The sequence below is a fragment of the Planococcus citri genome, chromosome 4 (genome assembly GCF_950023065.1).
Source record: "Planococcus citri chromosome 4, ihPlaCitr1.1, whole genome shotgun sequence".
Classification (NCBI taxonomy): Eukaryota; Metazoa; Arthropoda; class Insecta; order Hemiptera; family Pseudococcidae; genus Planococcus; species Planococcus citri.
In genome coordinates, this window is record NC_088680.1 from 9,029,157 (window position 1) to 9,046,037 (window position 16,881).

The 16,881-nt window shown below is 33.0% G+C and overlaps 1 protein-coding gene across 4 annotated transcripts in view; it reads right to left on the reverse strand.

Annotated features, from left to right (window-relative positions):
- LOC135845765 (thiamine transporter 1-like) overlaps positions 1 to 16,881 on the reverse strand; it is a 75,417-nt gene that overhangs the window by 9,061 nt on the left and 49,475 nt on the right. For all 4 annotated transcript variants that reach the window (XM_065364586.1, XM_065364585.1, XM_065364588.1 and 1 more), the window contains exons 3-8: positions 13,456 to 13,626; positions 6,346 to 6,559; positions 5,140 to 5,286; positions 2,119 to 2,373; positions 1,664 to 1,856; positions 245 to 386 (exon numbers count right to left, since the gene is read on the reverse strand). In XM_065364586.1, the coding sequence (XP_065220658.1) occupies positions 245 to 386; positions 1,664 to 1,856; positions 2,119 to 2,373; positions 5,140 to 5,286; positions 6,346 to 6,559; positions 13,456 to 13,626 (1,122 nt within the window). The remainder of the gene's footprint in view (positions 1 to 244; positions 387 to 1,663; positions 1,857 to 2,118; positions 2,374 to 5,139; positions 5,287 to 6,345; positions 6,560 to 13,455; positions 13,627 to 16,881) is intronic.

Here is a 16,881-nt window from a genome sequence, read left to right on the forward strand (position 1 = left end):
TCAAAAAAATTAAGTCTTCGTATCAGGGGAGTGAGGGGGGGGGGGGGGTGTTAAATACCCTGAAAATTTTGAAAATTGATATTTTAGTAATTTTTGGGTCTTCTTTTTATTCGTGAAACGAGTCAAAGAGCTCCCTATGTGATCACCATTGAATTGCAACTATCGATTTCACGCAACAGAGTTCGCTACGTGATGTGATTTCTATATTTTATGTATTTCAATATTTTTATGTATTTTTGCTCACCTGGGTCCGACAGTTCAATTCGAAGCCACCTTTGGCATTAAACGTAGCTGTCAGGAATGACTGAATGACCAATGAAATGAACGTATTGATGCCAAACACTAAGGCGAAACAATCGCTTGGAATGTTTGTTGCTATTTCAGAGCTGTGAAAAAATTAAAATTAGTCAAAGATGCTGCCTAAAGATATTTCAAAGGGCATTTCCAAGTAAAATAGACGAAGGTCGATGTCCTCGGATTTTTGAAATTTTTATGAAACGTTGTTGGGTACTATTAAATCGAATGTTGAAGCCGAGAAAATGTCCCCATCCCCCTCCCCTCCTTGCTCAAATGGCAAAAAAAAATTTTTCAAGGAAAAAATCATACTTTAACGAGTTTTTAATAACAAATTTTGAACTCACCCAAAATATGTAGAGGAGACATGAGTCTGGCCACGTGCATTTTTCAAATTTTTTTGCCCCCCCCCCTCCACAGTGGGGAGATATTGACAAAAGAAAATTTGAAACCGTCAGAAATCCGAACCTGCTAATATTTTGGATTTTAAAAAATCGAGAAAAATTGCAAAAAATTTAGGAAATTTTTAAGATTTTTCGAAGTTGGCAATAATGACCAAAAAATTAGCACCACGTGAGTTCCAAAATATTTCCTCAGTATTAGGAATGATAAATACGAAGTTATATTTACAGGTGGGCCCTTCTAATGGTCACATTGGCGGAGGGGGTTTCCCAAAAATTGATTTTCTTATGAAAAAAAGCTTTACCATAGGGCTATTTATGCCACACAACTTCCGTGATCATGGCGTAAATAGTGCCACAATTAAGCATTTTTCACTAAAAACTCGATTTTTGGGCGACCCCCTACCCCAATGTGACCTTAGAAGGGCCCAACTGCAAATTTAACTTCATATTTGTGTTCAGCGAGTTCGATTCATATGAAAACGATACCCATATTGTCAACCTTTTTTCGCCCCAAAATTGGGAGAGGGGGTGTCTATGGCCCCAAAATTGGATTTTCAAGGAGTTGTTTGGTTTTACATTGGTTTTGGAGGCCCACGTGCAAAATTTCAGAATTATGTCACTAGCTATATCGATTTTTTTGGTGGTTCTGTGTCTCGGGAGAGGGGGAGGGGGAGGAGAGCAAAAATTTTGAAAAAATTCACGTGGGTAGACTCATATCTTCTCCATATAATTTGAGTGAATTCAAAATTTTTTATTCAAAATTTGTTAAAGAATGACCCCCCCCCCCCGAAAAAAACTTTTTTTTACAATTTTGGGCAAGGGAGTAGGGTGGGGAAAATTATTTGGCTCCAACATTTCTTTTAAAGGTATCCAACAATGTTTCATCGTGATTTCGAAAATTCGAGGACGGGACTATACCTGGGAATACCCTTTCATTTATCTAATGATTCAATCAAGTCACTTACTAGGCAATTGACACTGCAAAGTAATAAACGCCAGCGAACAGAATATGACTGCAATATGCCTGCCACATGGATTCTGTTTGCGCAGCCCATATGCACATTAGACCTTGCACAACTGGGCTCAAAAACATCAAGATTTCGCTGCCAATGTCGCCTTTCATTACCACGTATCCGGAAGCTAGCGCTAACAGAGCACCTGTAAGAGAACATGGAAGTATGTATTAGTCGAAAATCTAGATAACTTGAAGACCCCTTCCCCTACCCTCAAAAAAAATTTGTTCACGTAAAAAAATATTCTCTTGAATTATTTATAGAAGTTCAATGTTGATTTGAGGAATAAAATTAGGAGTAAAAAATTCTAGACTCTGTGGAAATGGGAAGAGAGAAGGGTATTCAGATTTGGTATCGAAAGTGAACTTTCAATGAAAAATTGTTCATGATTGATAATGATGACTTACCAAATATCGTATAAATGCTCTCAACAACGCCAGTATATGGTAACATTTGCTCTTCTGGATTTTCTTTATCAATGTGTATCCAGAGTGTTTGCGAATAGGTACCCTCGTGATGGAATCCAGCTTGGAATAAAGCGTACCAAATGGACCACTTCAAAGTGTACGAATTCGTGTAGACGTGTTTGAATTCACTCCACAGTCTTTTTACCACCAAACTACACGGTACCTTGGAAACTTTCTTCAATGCAGGCGAATAACCTGTAATATAATACATATGATATTATCACCAGTTTCGCCAGAAAAAAAAAGAAGCAACGTGCACAAGGGTTTAATAAAACTCTGAAACCAAGTTGTATGATTTCGGCGGTAATTTGTTTGAAAAAAGACCCCCCCCTCCAAAAAATAGTTTTTGTGATCTTTGAGCCAAAGTATGATTTTCTGAACATTGTGAAGTTGAAAATAGTAACTTTCTGTGTGATCTGGGACTATTTATCGTGTTTGTGGAATGCCTCCCTATAAATAGCTAGGCAATTCGTGTAACATGTAAAGTCGAAAAGTTGCATATACTGATAATTTGAAGGGGAACTTTCTTCAGAAATGAACAAATAAGACTGGGAAAATTATTACGAAGTCTCGTTTGTTGCCTAGAATTGCTAAAAATTGTCGTTTTTTTGGTAACAAATTCCGAAAATTGTCACCTTAACAAAAGTTGTGAAAAAGCCTTACTTTTTGCCAAAATTGTCACGGTCTGGTGTTTAGCCAAAAATGTCAAAAAGTCTTGCCATTGGTTAAAAGTGCCATAAAGTATCATTTTTTGCTAAAAACTTGCTCAAAGTTGTTGCTTTTTTGAAATACGTTCCAAAAAGTCTGACCCCCTCCCCTCCCCCGAAAATTTCCAATCATTTTCAAAAAATCCTGCAAATTGAATTTCATGCTAATACGATTTTATTTATTTTATTTGAATGTTAAGTTCGTATTATCTAACTTTTTTTAAAACGTAAAATTCAATTGAAAATTTTGTTTTTTATGATGAATTTTTTCTGAATGAAAATGTTTTCCTTGCGTTTTGTAATTCCCCCCCCCCCTATTTTTTAGTTGCTTTTTCAAACTTTTTTGGTTATCGAAGTTACTTTTTTCAAGGAAAAAGTGTAGTACGAGCCCTGAAAATATCAAATAAGCAATTTGAAATTGGAAATTTAATCTAAAGACCTTCTGGCATTTCTTTTTTTCTTAGGATTTGAAGAACATAAATTCTTAGACCTAATTAAAAAACTTGACCTTAACAACTCGATTTAAATCTCACACGACGGGTGTAATAATCAAGTAATTACAAACACCCAAAAAAAAATTCTTGATTTTGAATCAGAACAAAGTCCTGATTTGACCCAAGTCTTGAAATGAAACACTCACGATTTCAATCGATCATGATCAAAAGTTACTCTCTTAGGGCAAGAAATGACATAAAAATAGCATTTTAACAAACGAAATTAATCGCGAAATTGATTCAAAATTAGGCAAAATGAGTAAGGCAAAAAAATTTTTGAATTACAATTTCGATTGAAAGATCAAAGCATTGTATTGATTTTGAAACAAAACGAAACACAAATCTTTCGAGAAAGGAATCTAATACTTACATAATACATTGTCAAAAAGTCTTTGAAAAAAATGAAACATTGATTGGTATTTTTTTAAAAAGAATCACAAGGCGAGAACCTTTGCCTCCAAAAAATCATAAAAAGCATACTTTTCAACTTGAAAGTTTGAAATGAATTGAGATTTTGATTCGAGCCATTAAATCTCGAAGTTTTTGAATCAACTCACGAAATGATTCGCTTGCCATTTTATCTTCGAAATTCCTTTGAAAAACTAAAATTCAAGTCCAAAAAATTGGAAAAATGAGGTTTTAGCTTAAAAAATTATATAAAATGTGGAATGATGATTCGAAAGTTCAGGGTAAAAATATATCATATTTCGAGGGGACCCTCCCTCCTCCTCTAACAAAAAAATTTTCTGGTACAAAAACCTCAAAAATCTTTTTAAAAAAATGAACTTTGTATGTTCTGAAAATATGCGAGCAAAACGTTGATTCTGATCTTAAATGTCTAAAAAAGTATATGAATCAAAATTCAATACTTTCGCTGAACTTTTTTACTAACATGATCGAAATTTTGCTCCCACCCCATTCTCATGTCAAAGATGGGTCAAAAACGTCTGAATTTATTTTTTGATTTTTGGCGAATTTTAAAAATTTTTAATCACCTAAAAATTGACGAAAAAATAATATTTCTTCAAAATTGTGCTGAATTGGATTGAAAAATTGGAATTCCAGATGCTTTCTAATATGACCCCCTCCCCTTTTTGAAGCCTCTAGCTCAAAATCAGTCCTATTTCAAGTTTTCAGAATTTTCATTTTTCAATTTTTTGAGGCTTTTTTTTTTTTTTTTTTTTTTGTTTAGGGTGTTTATAATTACACGATTTGAGGCTTATTTTGGCAATTTTGAAAATTTTTCAAAAATCCAAAAATGATCGTAGATAGTTGACAATTTGGATTCGGATTTTTTAACGATGATTTTTTCAAATAAGCATCTCAGAATTTCTCTAATTCGAGGTTGAAAAACGGAAGGGTTTCCTTGTTAGATCTGAACTCTTTATTTTTTTCAATCAACTTAAAAATCAAATCTGAAAAAAAAGAATTCTAAACAAATTTTCAAAAAAAGAAAAAAAAAGAAAAATTTTTTATTAGCCAAATGAAAAAATCTTCATCATCTGCAGTACTTTTCAGACTTAATTAGGCAATTTGTGATCTAAAGTGTGGCATTCAAAACAACAAAATTTAGTCAAGGGTCTTGGGTCACTCAAAAAAAAAAAAAAGACCCATTCGAAGACAATTTTTTTCTCCACTAACGAACGAGTGTCCAATTTAGACTCAATTTCTGTTCAAATTCCAGATTATTTCGACTCAGCTTTCGGCATTTTTTTTATCAAACATGGAAAAATAAATTCAAAACAAAAATTCCAACAAACCATTTTCCGCATTGTTCACATCACCGTTGCTGACCACTACCGGTTTACCCTCGGCTTTGTCTAAAATTGTATTATCATATCTATAAAAATAAAGACTAGTTTTCACAGGCGGTAATAGGAATGCCCAAATAAATGTCACGACTGCGCCTGAAATTCAGAAAAACAAAACAATAAAAAATTAGAACAACACTCTTTCCAAATCTCAAAGCATATTTTTTTAAATACGAGTAGAATTGATAATATTTCTTTAATCTTTATCTTATCCCTTCTCCTTTCCTTTCTCATATCGTATTTTTCAAAATTGTATCGAATTAAAAGGTGGAAAAATTTCAAAGTACTTACATTGTATGTATAATAATCTTTATTGAAATGCTGTAAGGTAGCCTAATTATTAACAAATGGCCATTATTGATTGGAGAAATTTTAATTATTTTTACGATTAACTCGATGATTGACGTGTATCGTCGTTATCATAATAATATACTTGAACCCCAATTCAAACGGTTCCCTTTGCAATAATTAATTATCGCCAGATTATGACTTGTTAAATTTCAAGAAAATTTGTACATTGAGACCATTTATACGTAAGTTGTGCACATCTCAAATTAATATGGATTTCTCTCTCGAAGTGTTGTTTTTTTTTCAACAATTCACAATCAATTCTTTAAAAACAAAAAAAAAAACAATGCAAGATTTACCAAAATTTGAAAAGTGTTTCAGATAATTCAACAAAATAACATGTCGATCGAAGTTTAAAGATGAAAAAAATTCAAATTCTCGTGATTCCTTTGGCTGAGCTGATTGTAAAAAAAGAATTTAAAAAAAAATATATAAAAATTCAACTCATTTTTTACACGAACAATTGAACAAATAATCGTGCAAAGTGATCCAGATTTTAATAATTTTTATTCGATACAATTTCTTCAACGATTGTCCTATTGTGGCAAGTTTCAAGTTATTTGTTGTCGGTCGAATAATATAAATATATAAGTGTTTGATTCGACGTCATATATTGTGACCTAATTGATCTAACCTTTGGGTCCACTTATTTGTATTCACAATAGCGAAATAGTTATATAAATGCGACTTGTGGATACACAATTTTGATCCCAATACGATACGAATGATGAAATTGTTTTCGTTTAATTTTTTCATAGAAATTGAAGATTATAAAAATATAATAGACTCTGCAAATAAAATACTAACCAAAAAGTTGTATGTAGCATAATTGTAACATGTTTAATATATTCTTGACGTATAAAATTTGTCCAAAGATGCACCCGAAGCATCGTCCCAATAAAGACGACGTTCTCAAGTAACTGGTAACTGCGTGGTAATGTTCTTTTCCAACTTTGGTATAAATATAAGTATAATACGCCACTTCGGTCGACATCATCGTACCGAAACATAATTCCATCACCTGTAACATAAAATTATTCAATCAATTCATCTCAGTGATTAAAAATAAAAATACACCCTATATAAGCTACCATATGTAGGCTCGAGCAACTCTTTAGCTGCTAAAAAAGAAGATATTTTTGGAAGAAAATAATTATCTATGTACAATCGGTCTTTAAAAAAAAAAAACGCAGGCAAAACCCACACTTTGCCGAAGATGAGGTCAACAAGATCACAACATGTATACTGAAACACAAACCCAGACCAAGACCCACGTAAGTTCGCATTAAATTACCTCCCCTTCCGCGGAGAAATTCAGCCAAGATAACTCGTCCAAGAATGACGATGATAAAAAGCACGTATACGTATATCGTATAAAGACACACTACCACTAATGTGAAAAATTAACGAAGCGAAAAAATTAAATTATTCGATTACAATGTCGAAAATGAAATTATACTCGCTTCATTTCTATTCGCGAATTAAAACTTTAAATACTTATTTCACTTAATTAGTTCTATTAAGCCAATATAATGGGTCGATTTTTTTTTCACTCGAAGAAGTCTTTTACCCCTGCCATTGCCCCTCTGCCCTGCAGCTACACGACGTCATTAGCTCTTTGGAATTTTTCAAAAGCGCGATTTCGAATTTTCATTTTTGCAAACAAAAGGAGAAAGACCTCCTGCGATGGCCGAATATGTGCGTAAGAAGGTCGATAGCCGCGGAGATTGTGCGTAAGGCACGTTTCATTACGCATTTTATCTATTGAGATACGTATTGTGTGATGTATGTTTACATGTAGGTAGTTTCTCCAACATGTAGCCATCGCCAGCGCCGTATCATTCATCATTATCGCGTGAAATACTAGTAGAGATTTTAATAAAATGGAAACCATATGGCCCACATTGTGCCATCGTCGTTTATTCGGCATAATACGTACTCGATGTAACCATGTGATGAGATGGGAGAAGAGGGCAGGGGAACGAAGTTTGGAAAATATCGCCTATAATTAGGTTATAGATACATGATCAAAGTTACGACGACGACGTCCAGCTTATCGATTGGCAACGTGATTTCGTGATCATTGATCAACACCTGTGATGTGTTTATACGAGAGATAAAAACTTGATTGTACATAAGTATATATATACCTATCGATGGCAAATTTTGGTGTTTGATTGTCGATCATGATCATCGAATGGCAAAAAGTGCAGATTAGCAGTGAGTATTTTGAAAATTCAGAATGAATGGCTGAAATGGAGAACTTAGACTGGGCAGAATGTTCTGAAAATATTTCGAAATACTTTCCAGATGTGGCATTTTGTGTTCAAAAAGACATGATTTGGTCTTAGGAATCTGGAAAAGTTTATAATTTTCAGTTAAATTATGGAAAAAATTAATTATTTTGGCTGAAAATCCTAAAAAAAAATGCTGCAAAAAACGATTTTAATTCATATGCTGCAAACAATTTGTGATTCTGGGTACCGAAGTCGATTAAAGTCTAGATTTTCAAGAAGTCAGGAAAAACTAAAAAAGTCATACGAAAAATTGCGAATAAAAATGATTGAAATTTTTGCCCAAAATCAATGAGAAGGTTCTCGAGTTGTGAAAAAATTCAATAACTTTAGTCTGATATATAATTCAGGGTGTTCTACATATCAGGTCTTGCCAATTTGGCTATGCATATTCTAAAAAATAAAAAATAAAAAAAAAATAAAAAAATTCAAAAAAACAACATGAAACACAATCTAAATAAAATGGTTCTCATTTTTCTTATTTAAATACATATACCTAGGTAAATGTTGAATTCTGAGAGTGAAAATGATGCAAATAACTCGTCAAAAGTGTTGAAAATCGCTACATTTTTTACTAAAATATCTATCATGATTTCCCACTGAAATGGAAACTTCATTTTTTCACTGTTCACTGAGAATTGCTTTGTCATTTTCTCACTAAAAATTTTCTAATTGTTGTTATTTTTTAAAAAATATCATTTTTTTTCTACAGAAATTACCATTTTTCACTAAAAAAATATCACTTTTTTCTATAAAAATGGAAATTTATGATCTTTTCCCCTCATCGATGATGGTCAGATTATATGCGGTTTTACCCCCCCCCCCTCCCCTCTCAAAAAAAAGTCGAAACTTCTTCACTTACAATATCGAAAGTCTTTTTTTTTTTCTTAAAAATTACAATTTTACTAAACCAACATTTTTTTTCTCTCTGAAAGACCTTCTCACTAAAAATAGATGGTATTTTTTTCACCTAAAATTGGCACTTTTTTTTTGCATCAAAAAACGACATTTTTCTCGTTGAGACATCCTATATCACTTGAAATTATTGAACTCCTGCAACTCTTCCAAAATAGCACACCCATACTATGCTGGATACCTTCACACTCCCAGATTCATGGTAATGAGTTGGCTGATAAAATAGCTAAGCAACATTCCAATCCCTCTATCAGACCTAAAGCTCCATTCAAAAACTTTAATGCATGAAGTGTTTCAATTTTCATGGTCTCTAATCCCTAGCTCAAATAAACTAAAAAGAATAAAAAACACTACATCTTTGTGGAAAACTTCTGAACAACTTCAGCGTAGATCTGAAGTTCTTCTCACCAGACTCAGAACTGGTCACTCTCTTCTTACTCACCAATTCATATTCCTCAAACAGCCTCCCCCATCATGCCCAGAATGCAACATCCCTTTACACATGTCCTTCCTACCAAAATGAACGCTCCAGACTTCTAAATTCCAACCAACTTCAAGTCCTCCTTTCTGATGACCCCACTCATATAGACAATGTCATTAAATTTCTTTACTCTACCAAATTAGATAAAAAAATTTAAAATTTAAAAACCCAGGTAGCCCATTTCTTTGTACTGATTGTAACTTTATTTCTAGATATGTATATACCCTAATCATAAGTTTGTCTTAATATAGGGCCCCTAGCCTAAGTTGCTGTAAATGGCTCTTAATAAATAAATAAAAAAAAAAAAAAAGAAAAGTTCTCTTGATTTTCTACTGAAAATTGCAACATTTTGTTCACTTTAAAATTGTCACCTTTTTCGCTAGAAAGTGATGATCATCCCCCCCCCCCCCCGGATAGTAATTTTCATTCGACATTTTCGTCGTTTTTGTTTCGTAATTGAATTTATTTTTCACCAGCAAAAAACCAAAAAGCATTAAAATTTACTTTTTTATGGGAGGGAAGAGTTCATATATTCTCCATCTTAGCATTTTTTCTGGGAAAATATTCTTAGACAGTCCACAGTGGAGGAGAAATTACAAATGCAGCAAAGGTACAACAACTATAAGCTGCTAATTATTTGATATTTTAGTCGAAAAATTGTGAATTATTAATTTGAAGTTTGATTAAAAATTGCAAAAAATATCACAGCATGAAAACAAATTAAAATGCTGTCTGAACAACCATAAAACAAGTGTTAATTGCACTCGAAAGTCATGAAAGTACGAGAATTGGTCACAAAATTGATTTTTAAAAAGTTCAATTATTGATTAGTTGTTGCAAAGAAATTCGACATAAAGTGAATGCAAATTTTCAATTATAAATGCATTGAAAAAGAACTCAATGATCAATAATATTGGTTCTGCCTCAAAATCAATGAAGAGCTGAGTGATTTTGGACTTCAAAACTTTGATTGAGTAACAGAACATATCGATTTTGATTTTTAATGAAAAATAATTTTGGAAAAATAAACATATAAATTTTACGAATGGAAAGTCCTTCATTTTTTAAGTTGAATTTGAATGAGGTTTTCTTTCCAAAAAATTTGATTTCTTGCAGAAATTGCTGACTTTTTTTTTCGGAATTAGGTACCAATACCAAATGAATTTTGCTTTTTACAAAACTGTCAAAAATCTTGCTTTTATCAAAAATTGCCAAATTTTCTATTTTATGAAAAAATTTTTCCTTCTTTTTTGTGAAATTAAAAAAAAAAAAAACTAGCTCAAATCGCTAAAAATTGATTGAAAGTTCTACTGTTTTTTTTTTCTTTTTTGCTAAAATTGTGATCAAGTTTCGCTTTTTTGGTCAAAACCGCCAAAAAGATCTTGCTTTTCATCGAAACTTTCAAAAAATCTCGTTAGATCAGGAATTCGATTCAATGGCTACAAAAATCAATATTTGACTTCAAAAATTATAAAATTACTTGTGTGTTTTTATTTCAGGTATCGTATCGACTTGACTTAGAACCTTTCAATAAAGGTCACAATTTTACTCAACTGTTGAAAAAAATCATTTTGGTCCAACTAATTCCAAAAGTAGTCAAAATTTTGGCTCAAAAGTCACATATGAGTTGAAATTTTGTGCGGAAAAAAGTCATGAAAAAACCAACTTCATTTCAGAAATGCTTAAAAAATGAAAGTTTCAGCAAAAAATTTGTGAAAAGGCTCAAATACTCGTATTAACATATTGGGCCAGGCATAATGCTAAAAGAAATCAAAAATCTTGGTCAAAAGCCGCAAGAAAATCAAGATTTTGGTTCAATCATCCCAAAAATGGTAATTTTTCTATTCAGAAATAGATCGATGGTCATAATTGGGCTTGAACATTGAAAAACTATGTTTGTTCTGATTTTTTGGTCCGAAAATTATGCCTCCATCAAGTCAGAATTTAAAAATTTAGAAACTTTCTCAAAAATATGGAAATTGAAGGACACAAATTCAATCGAGATTTTTTATTAAAAAAAATAATTACTTAATTCCAGAATTTGTGACACCTAGAAACGAAAATTTTGGCCCAAAATTTATGAAAAAGTGTCATAATTTGAGATGATTTTAAAAAGGGACTTTATTTTGACGCGAATAGATAATGTCAAAAGAATTCAGGAATTCAGCTCATTATCATTTATTCATGAAGAATTGAAGAAATCGAAATTTTGGCATCAGTAGTTCTAACAATTGTGTAGATACCTATTTTCAATTCAGAAATTGCATCAAAATATAAACACTTTGACCTGAAATTCTTGGGAAAAGTCAAAATTTGGTGTCAAAGTTGGAAAAGTGGTCGAATGTTGAAATAAATGCCAAAATACGAGTAGGTACAGGAGTACCTACATCAAGAATTCGACTCATTGATCACGAGGAAGTCATCAGATCATCCCTGTTCCACTAAAGTTGACAAAAAATTGGACCGACTGAAATAAGGCTAGTAAGATGCGACAATTTCCCTCGATTTTTTTGGCATGTTCTCGGGTGGGGGGGGGGAGGACTTGCAATTTTTACACGTTTGTGATTTTTAGCAAAAGTGCTGTACTTTGAAAGCTCATATTTTAAGACTGGTTGAGTTTAACCCGAATAAAAACCAAGTATTTGCAGGATTTTAATAAGAATAAATAATCAGAAGAATCAAAATCACGTTTTAGGGGCACAAGGGCCCCAATTTGGGTCAAAACTTTGAAAAATTTCAAAAATGGAGTGACATATCGATTGTTACTAACTTGAGGGCGTAGAGTTCGAATATTAGCTCAGTTTTTCGATATGATCCCCCTGAACCCCCTCATCAGGGTTCTTATCTAAGCACAGCCAAAATTCCTCCAAAAAATGAATAAAAATCAGATGTGACCTGTCGTTTGTTGGGGTCTCAATAATGCATAGTACAAGTATTGGCTTAATTTACGTATGCGATCAATGCCCCTCTTAACCTCTCCCCCCCATTTTTTGAAAAAAAATTTGAAAATTATGAAAATATGGTGTGACATATCGATTCTCATAACTCGAGTTCGCTGAGTTCGAATATCTATTAATTTTTCCGATTCAACCTTCTGGTGTCCCCCTCGACCCCCCCGTCAATATTTTGAAAAAATTAAGGGATTTTTTAATTTTAATTCACAAATTAGTGATGAAAAAACCCCTGATTTGGAACTCGAATCGTGAAATTGTTTACAAAATTTGACTCGAGATATACACAGAACATCTCAAATTGCAACTTTGATCGGTTGACAGAATGATGATTATGTTGAGTTGACCCATAATGCCTCTCAAAGATCATTCATAATTCAACCTGAAAGTACAGTATTCAAACTCGAGATGAGGCAAATTAATGAAAGCTTTCAAAAATTCTGAAAAGTCACGATACGATTTACAATGTCGTCGTTGTTCGCGTGTCCACCTCAGCGAAAAAAATCCTTTCATCTTAATAAAAAAGCAACTTAAACCAGATTTACAGATTTATACTCCATCATCGAATAGTATGACGAATAAAACGCAGTTTTGTCTAATAGCCAAGTTCAATCACAGCAAAACAGACAATTGGACGAGGCACCTTTTGAATTTCAATGGTACACATCTCTACTATATACTCGCACAGTCGTACATTGATGGAATCCGCACACAGAATAATGATTAATGATCAACAATCAACAAACCAGGGCCTATTACTCAGATTGCACTGCTGAATACATGTATAGTATATTGTATAAATGTATACCCTTCCAAATATAAACAATCCCAGTCCCAAAGTTAAACGAACTTACAGAGTCGCACGATTATTTAACGGATACACGATGTCAACTTTATAATATTATAACCTATGCCCTAAAATAAAGTGACGAAAAAAAATGAAATAAAACCTACCTAACCCACACGAATTAGTACGCTGCTATTCTACGCATTATATTATTTTTTTACGCGCAATACCTTTATATAATGTATTTTATATTTTGTATTTCTTGTATTTTTTCCTATAATTTTTGCAATTCATCGCATCCAACGAGATGCGAATTAAAAATTGTATGGCCGCGTGATAGGAATATTTTATTATGTGTGAAATTATCCACTACGCTATGGCGATGGCGATGGTAGACATTCGACAACTTTATATTTATAATATGCCATTTAAAATGTTGCATGCGTAGATCTACTACAGTAGGTAGGTATATCTTTATAGCTTATTTACCTTCATCGCCGCAGAAGTCCTAAACCAGATCAGCATCACCATCATACCGATATAGCTAACAGCGTTAACAAATATCACAGGTCGATACCGCAGCCAGTCTGTCAGTAGAAAGACGAATATCAGTTCCACTAAGGATATATATGTCGCTACAGGGTATATTTCTTGATAAACCTGAAATATAAAAAAGTAAAAATTATTATTACAACATTGCCATGCGTGTACAAGTAGAGATAGAGATTCTTCTCGTACACATACGAGATAGTAATCAATTAGACCTATGTGTATTAAAATGACAGGCGAATCGAAAATTTTAATTAGTGAGAAAATTATGTTCAATATAGATTAAGAATATCTACGCTACTTTCACCCTATATTGATGAAGAGATCTCCTTAAAATCACAGCAACTGGTACCGAATTAATCGAACTGTACCCTGAACTGGTCCGAGAAGCCTTTCGATTACTGTTTCTCGTGATTATGATCTAGTCATCTTTTTTGAGTGGAATGAATTTGAGCATAAACATGTGCATATTTTTGGTACAGAACAGATTGAGAATTTTAGTTATGGGTTGCTGTGCCCCTCTCCCCTCCACACCTCGAATGAACAGGATGAAATGAAAATGAGCTCGTGAAAAACTCACAATTTTTCAGGAATGTGCAGTATGAAAATCATGAACTTTTAGCCCAACATTTTATGGCTTGAAACCGGTTCTAATTGATCAAATAAAATCAAACTTGGGAAATAGGGTTTTCACGAAAATCATATTTGACCCTTGGAGTGGGGAGGGTCAAAGTTGAAAATTACAGAAAGGTCATTTTTTTAGAGGGGCATATTTTGAATCCCAATGGATGAAAAGGATCTAAAACCATATCATTGGTCACTACTGCTCTTGTGATCAACATATCCAAATTTCAGCTTCCTAGGTCATCCCCATCCCATTTAAGGTGGAATTATGGTGGAAAAAATATTATTTTACCTCTTTTATTGATCCCCTACCCCTAAAATTGACCTAGGGGGTTCAAATTTTCATCTTATAATAAAGAAGTGCTACCTGAGTGCTTTTTTTCAGGTTTAAACCTTCCAACTCCAATTTGACCCCTTTCCAGGATCAAAGAAGTGGATTTTTGGGCTATTTTTGCGGTCGCTCCAAATTGACCAAGAGGGTCCAAATTTTTACAGTACAATGAGAGAATGTGCCTGAAGTGTTTTTTGCAAGTTTAAACCGTCCGACCATATTTGACCCCTCTCCAGGGCAAAAAAAGTGCATTTGTCAGACTATTTTTACCAGTTTTAGGCGTATGTGTTACATGACCTTAAGGACAGCCTGTAGCTCCTCCAAAGTGACCTGGACCGACCAAGTTTTCACAGTACAATAGAAGGGTGTTGCTCATGTGCCTTTTACAGGTTTCAACCTTCTTGGTATAATTTTAATTTTTGAATTTAATAAACATCGCCATCGTGTTTTTTGATTTTTGACAAAATTTTGAAAATTCAGAGATCCATTTCTCACAAAGAAAAATCAAATTTGATCAAATTGGATTAAAAAGCTGAAATTTAGTCTCATGCCTCATATTCGACCACCCTCAAATCGATTCGAGGTAGTTTGAAAACTATTCTGGAGCCTGCAGTAGACTTCTTGATTGAATAATCGCCGAAGAAAAAAAAACACATGAAAATTTATACCTGAATAGAACGAAAGGATCTGAAACTAGTAAACCTGAGTTTCCAGCTGTTGAATTTTTTAAAAATCTGTTCAATGAGATATTTTCGAGAACTGGAAAACACGAAAATCCGCCTGAAGCTGCAGAACGACTGTCTGAAAGGCTTGTCGAATTGTTTTTGGATACTTTTTCGACTTGTCTGTTTGGTTTTTAGTGACTGTCTCTTTATTTTTTCTGATGGCGCGGTTTCCTCTGAATTTCAGTGGTTTCCTCTCATTCTGAAGAGGGGGAGGGAAATTTATGATTACGAGAATGCTGAAGATTATTTATTCTAAATATATTCATTCATTTTCAGGTGGAAATCAGTTGTTGGTTGGTGCTTGTGATGGATTCCAAAATTGATCTAGTGATTTTGCATCTCGTCATCATACCTGGCCTGTCATCTTTATTCAGGTAATTGCATATTGTAAAGCATATTTTGGAGTTGTAGACTATTTACTTATTCATTTTTTATTCATTTTTTTGAGGGAGGGGTGGGGGGAGGAAAGAGATTTGAATTTCTGGAAATTACATAAAAACAGTTAATTAAATTTTTCATCGTGTAGTTTCCTCTCAAAACGTGAAGGAATCAAATTTTCACTCGGTTATTTTTAGGAAAGCTCTTTTTAAAAAATTCAAATTAAATTGAATCGAATGTTTGTCAAATGAATGAAGTTATTATGTAGGTTGGTAAATTCTTATCTGAAGTTCAAAAATTGAATCAAATTCCTAGATACCAATAACTTGATTGAGTAAAAACGTAAATCGAATTTGAAATTGATTTTCTCATGTGAATTTATGAATAAGACCGAATAAATCGAACTTCTATTTTTAAAATTTTTTTTTAATCGAATGAGGTTGAAAACGAATTGTTCACAGAATATAATTTTTCCATGACTTTTCACCTTTGAAGAAACCCCCTCCTCCCTCCCCTCCACAAAAAGATTTTTTTCAAGTTTACATTGAAGAAGTTTCTTCGAAAAAAGTTTTTTTGAACAGAAGTTTTTTCAAATAAGAAGTATTCTTCAAGAATAGATGAAAATTTCATTTTTGAAGTATTCAATTTTGAGTTGAAGAGCAAATTTTGTTTCGCGACAAACAATTTTTTGATGGGAGGAAGTTTTTCTTTCGAGAAAGTTTTTCACATGAGACTTTTTTTTCTAAAAACAAAGTTTAATAGGTTTTGTTCCGTGTTTAAAGTTCTATTTTCCTTTCAAAAATAAAGTTTTCAGTTTTTCTTCAAAAATTAAGATTGTGTGTATTTTACGTTGAAAAATGAAGTTCTCACTCCTGTCCTCAGAAATGAAGTTCTCATTTTCCCCCTCAGAAATGAAGGTTCCATTTTCTTTTTAAAATGAAGTTCGCATTTCCTCTCTAAATTATAAAGCTTGCATAATCTCTTCAAAAACGAAATAGAGTATATTTCTCTTCTAAAAATGGTAAGTACATAATTTTTTTTTAAACGCAGGGTCAGGATGAATTGCTCCACTTGCCTCCTCCCCACGATTAGGTCACTAAATCTGGGCCTTGCTAGAAGGTAATCTTCCCTGGGCACCATTTTTCTCCCAAGATCCGAATAATGAAGCACCAGATCTGTAGAATCGTGCAAAAGTGAGACTTCGAAAATTATTTTTCTTCAAGTAACTTTTTTATGGAAGGTTTGGAAGAGCTCAAATGACATTTGCACTGAGTCTGCTTAGGATCTAGATGACTCTCTCTGACTTAA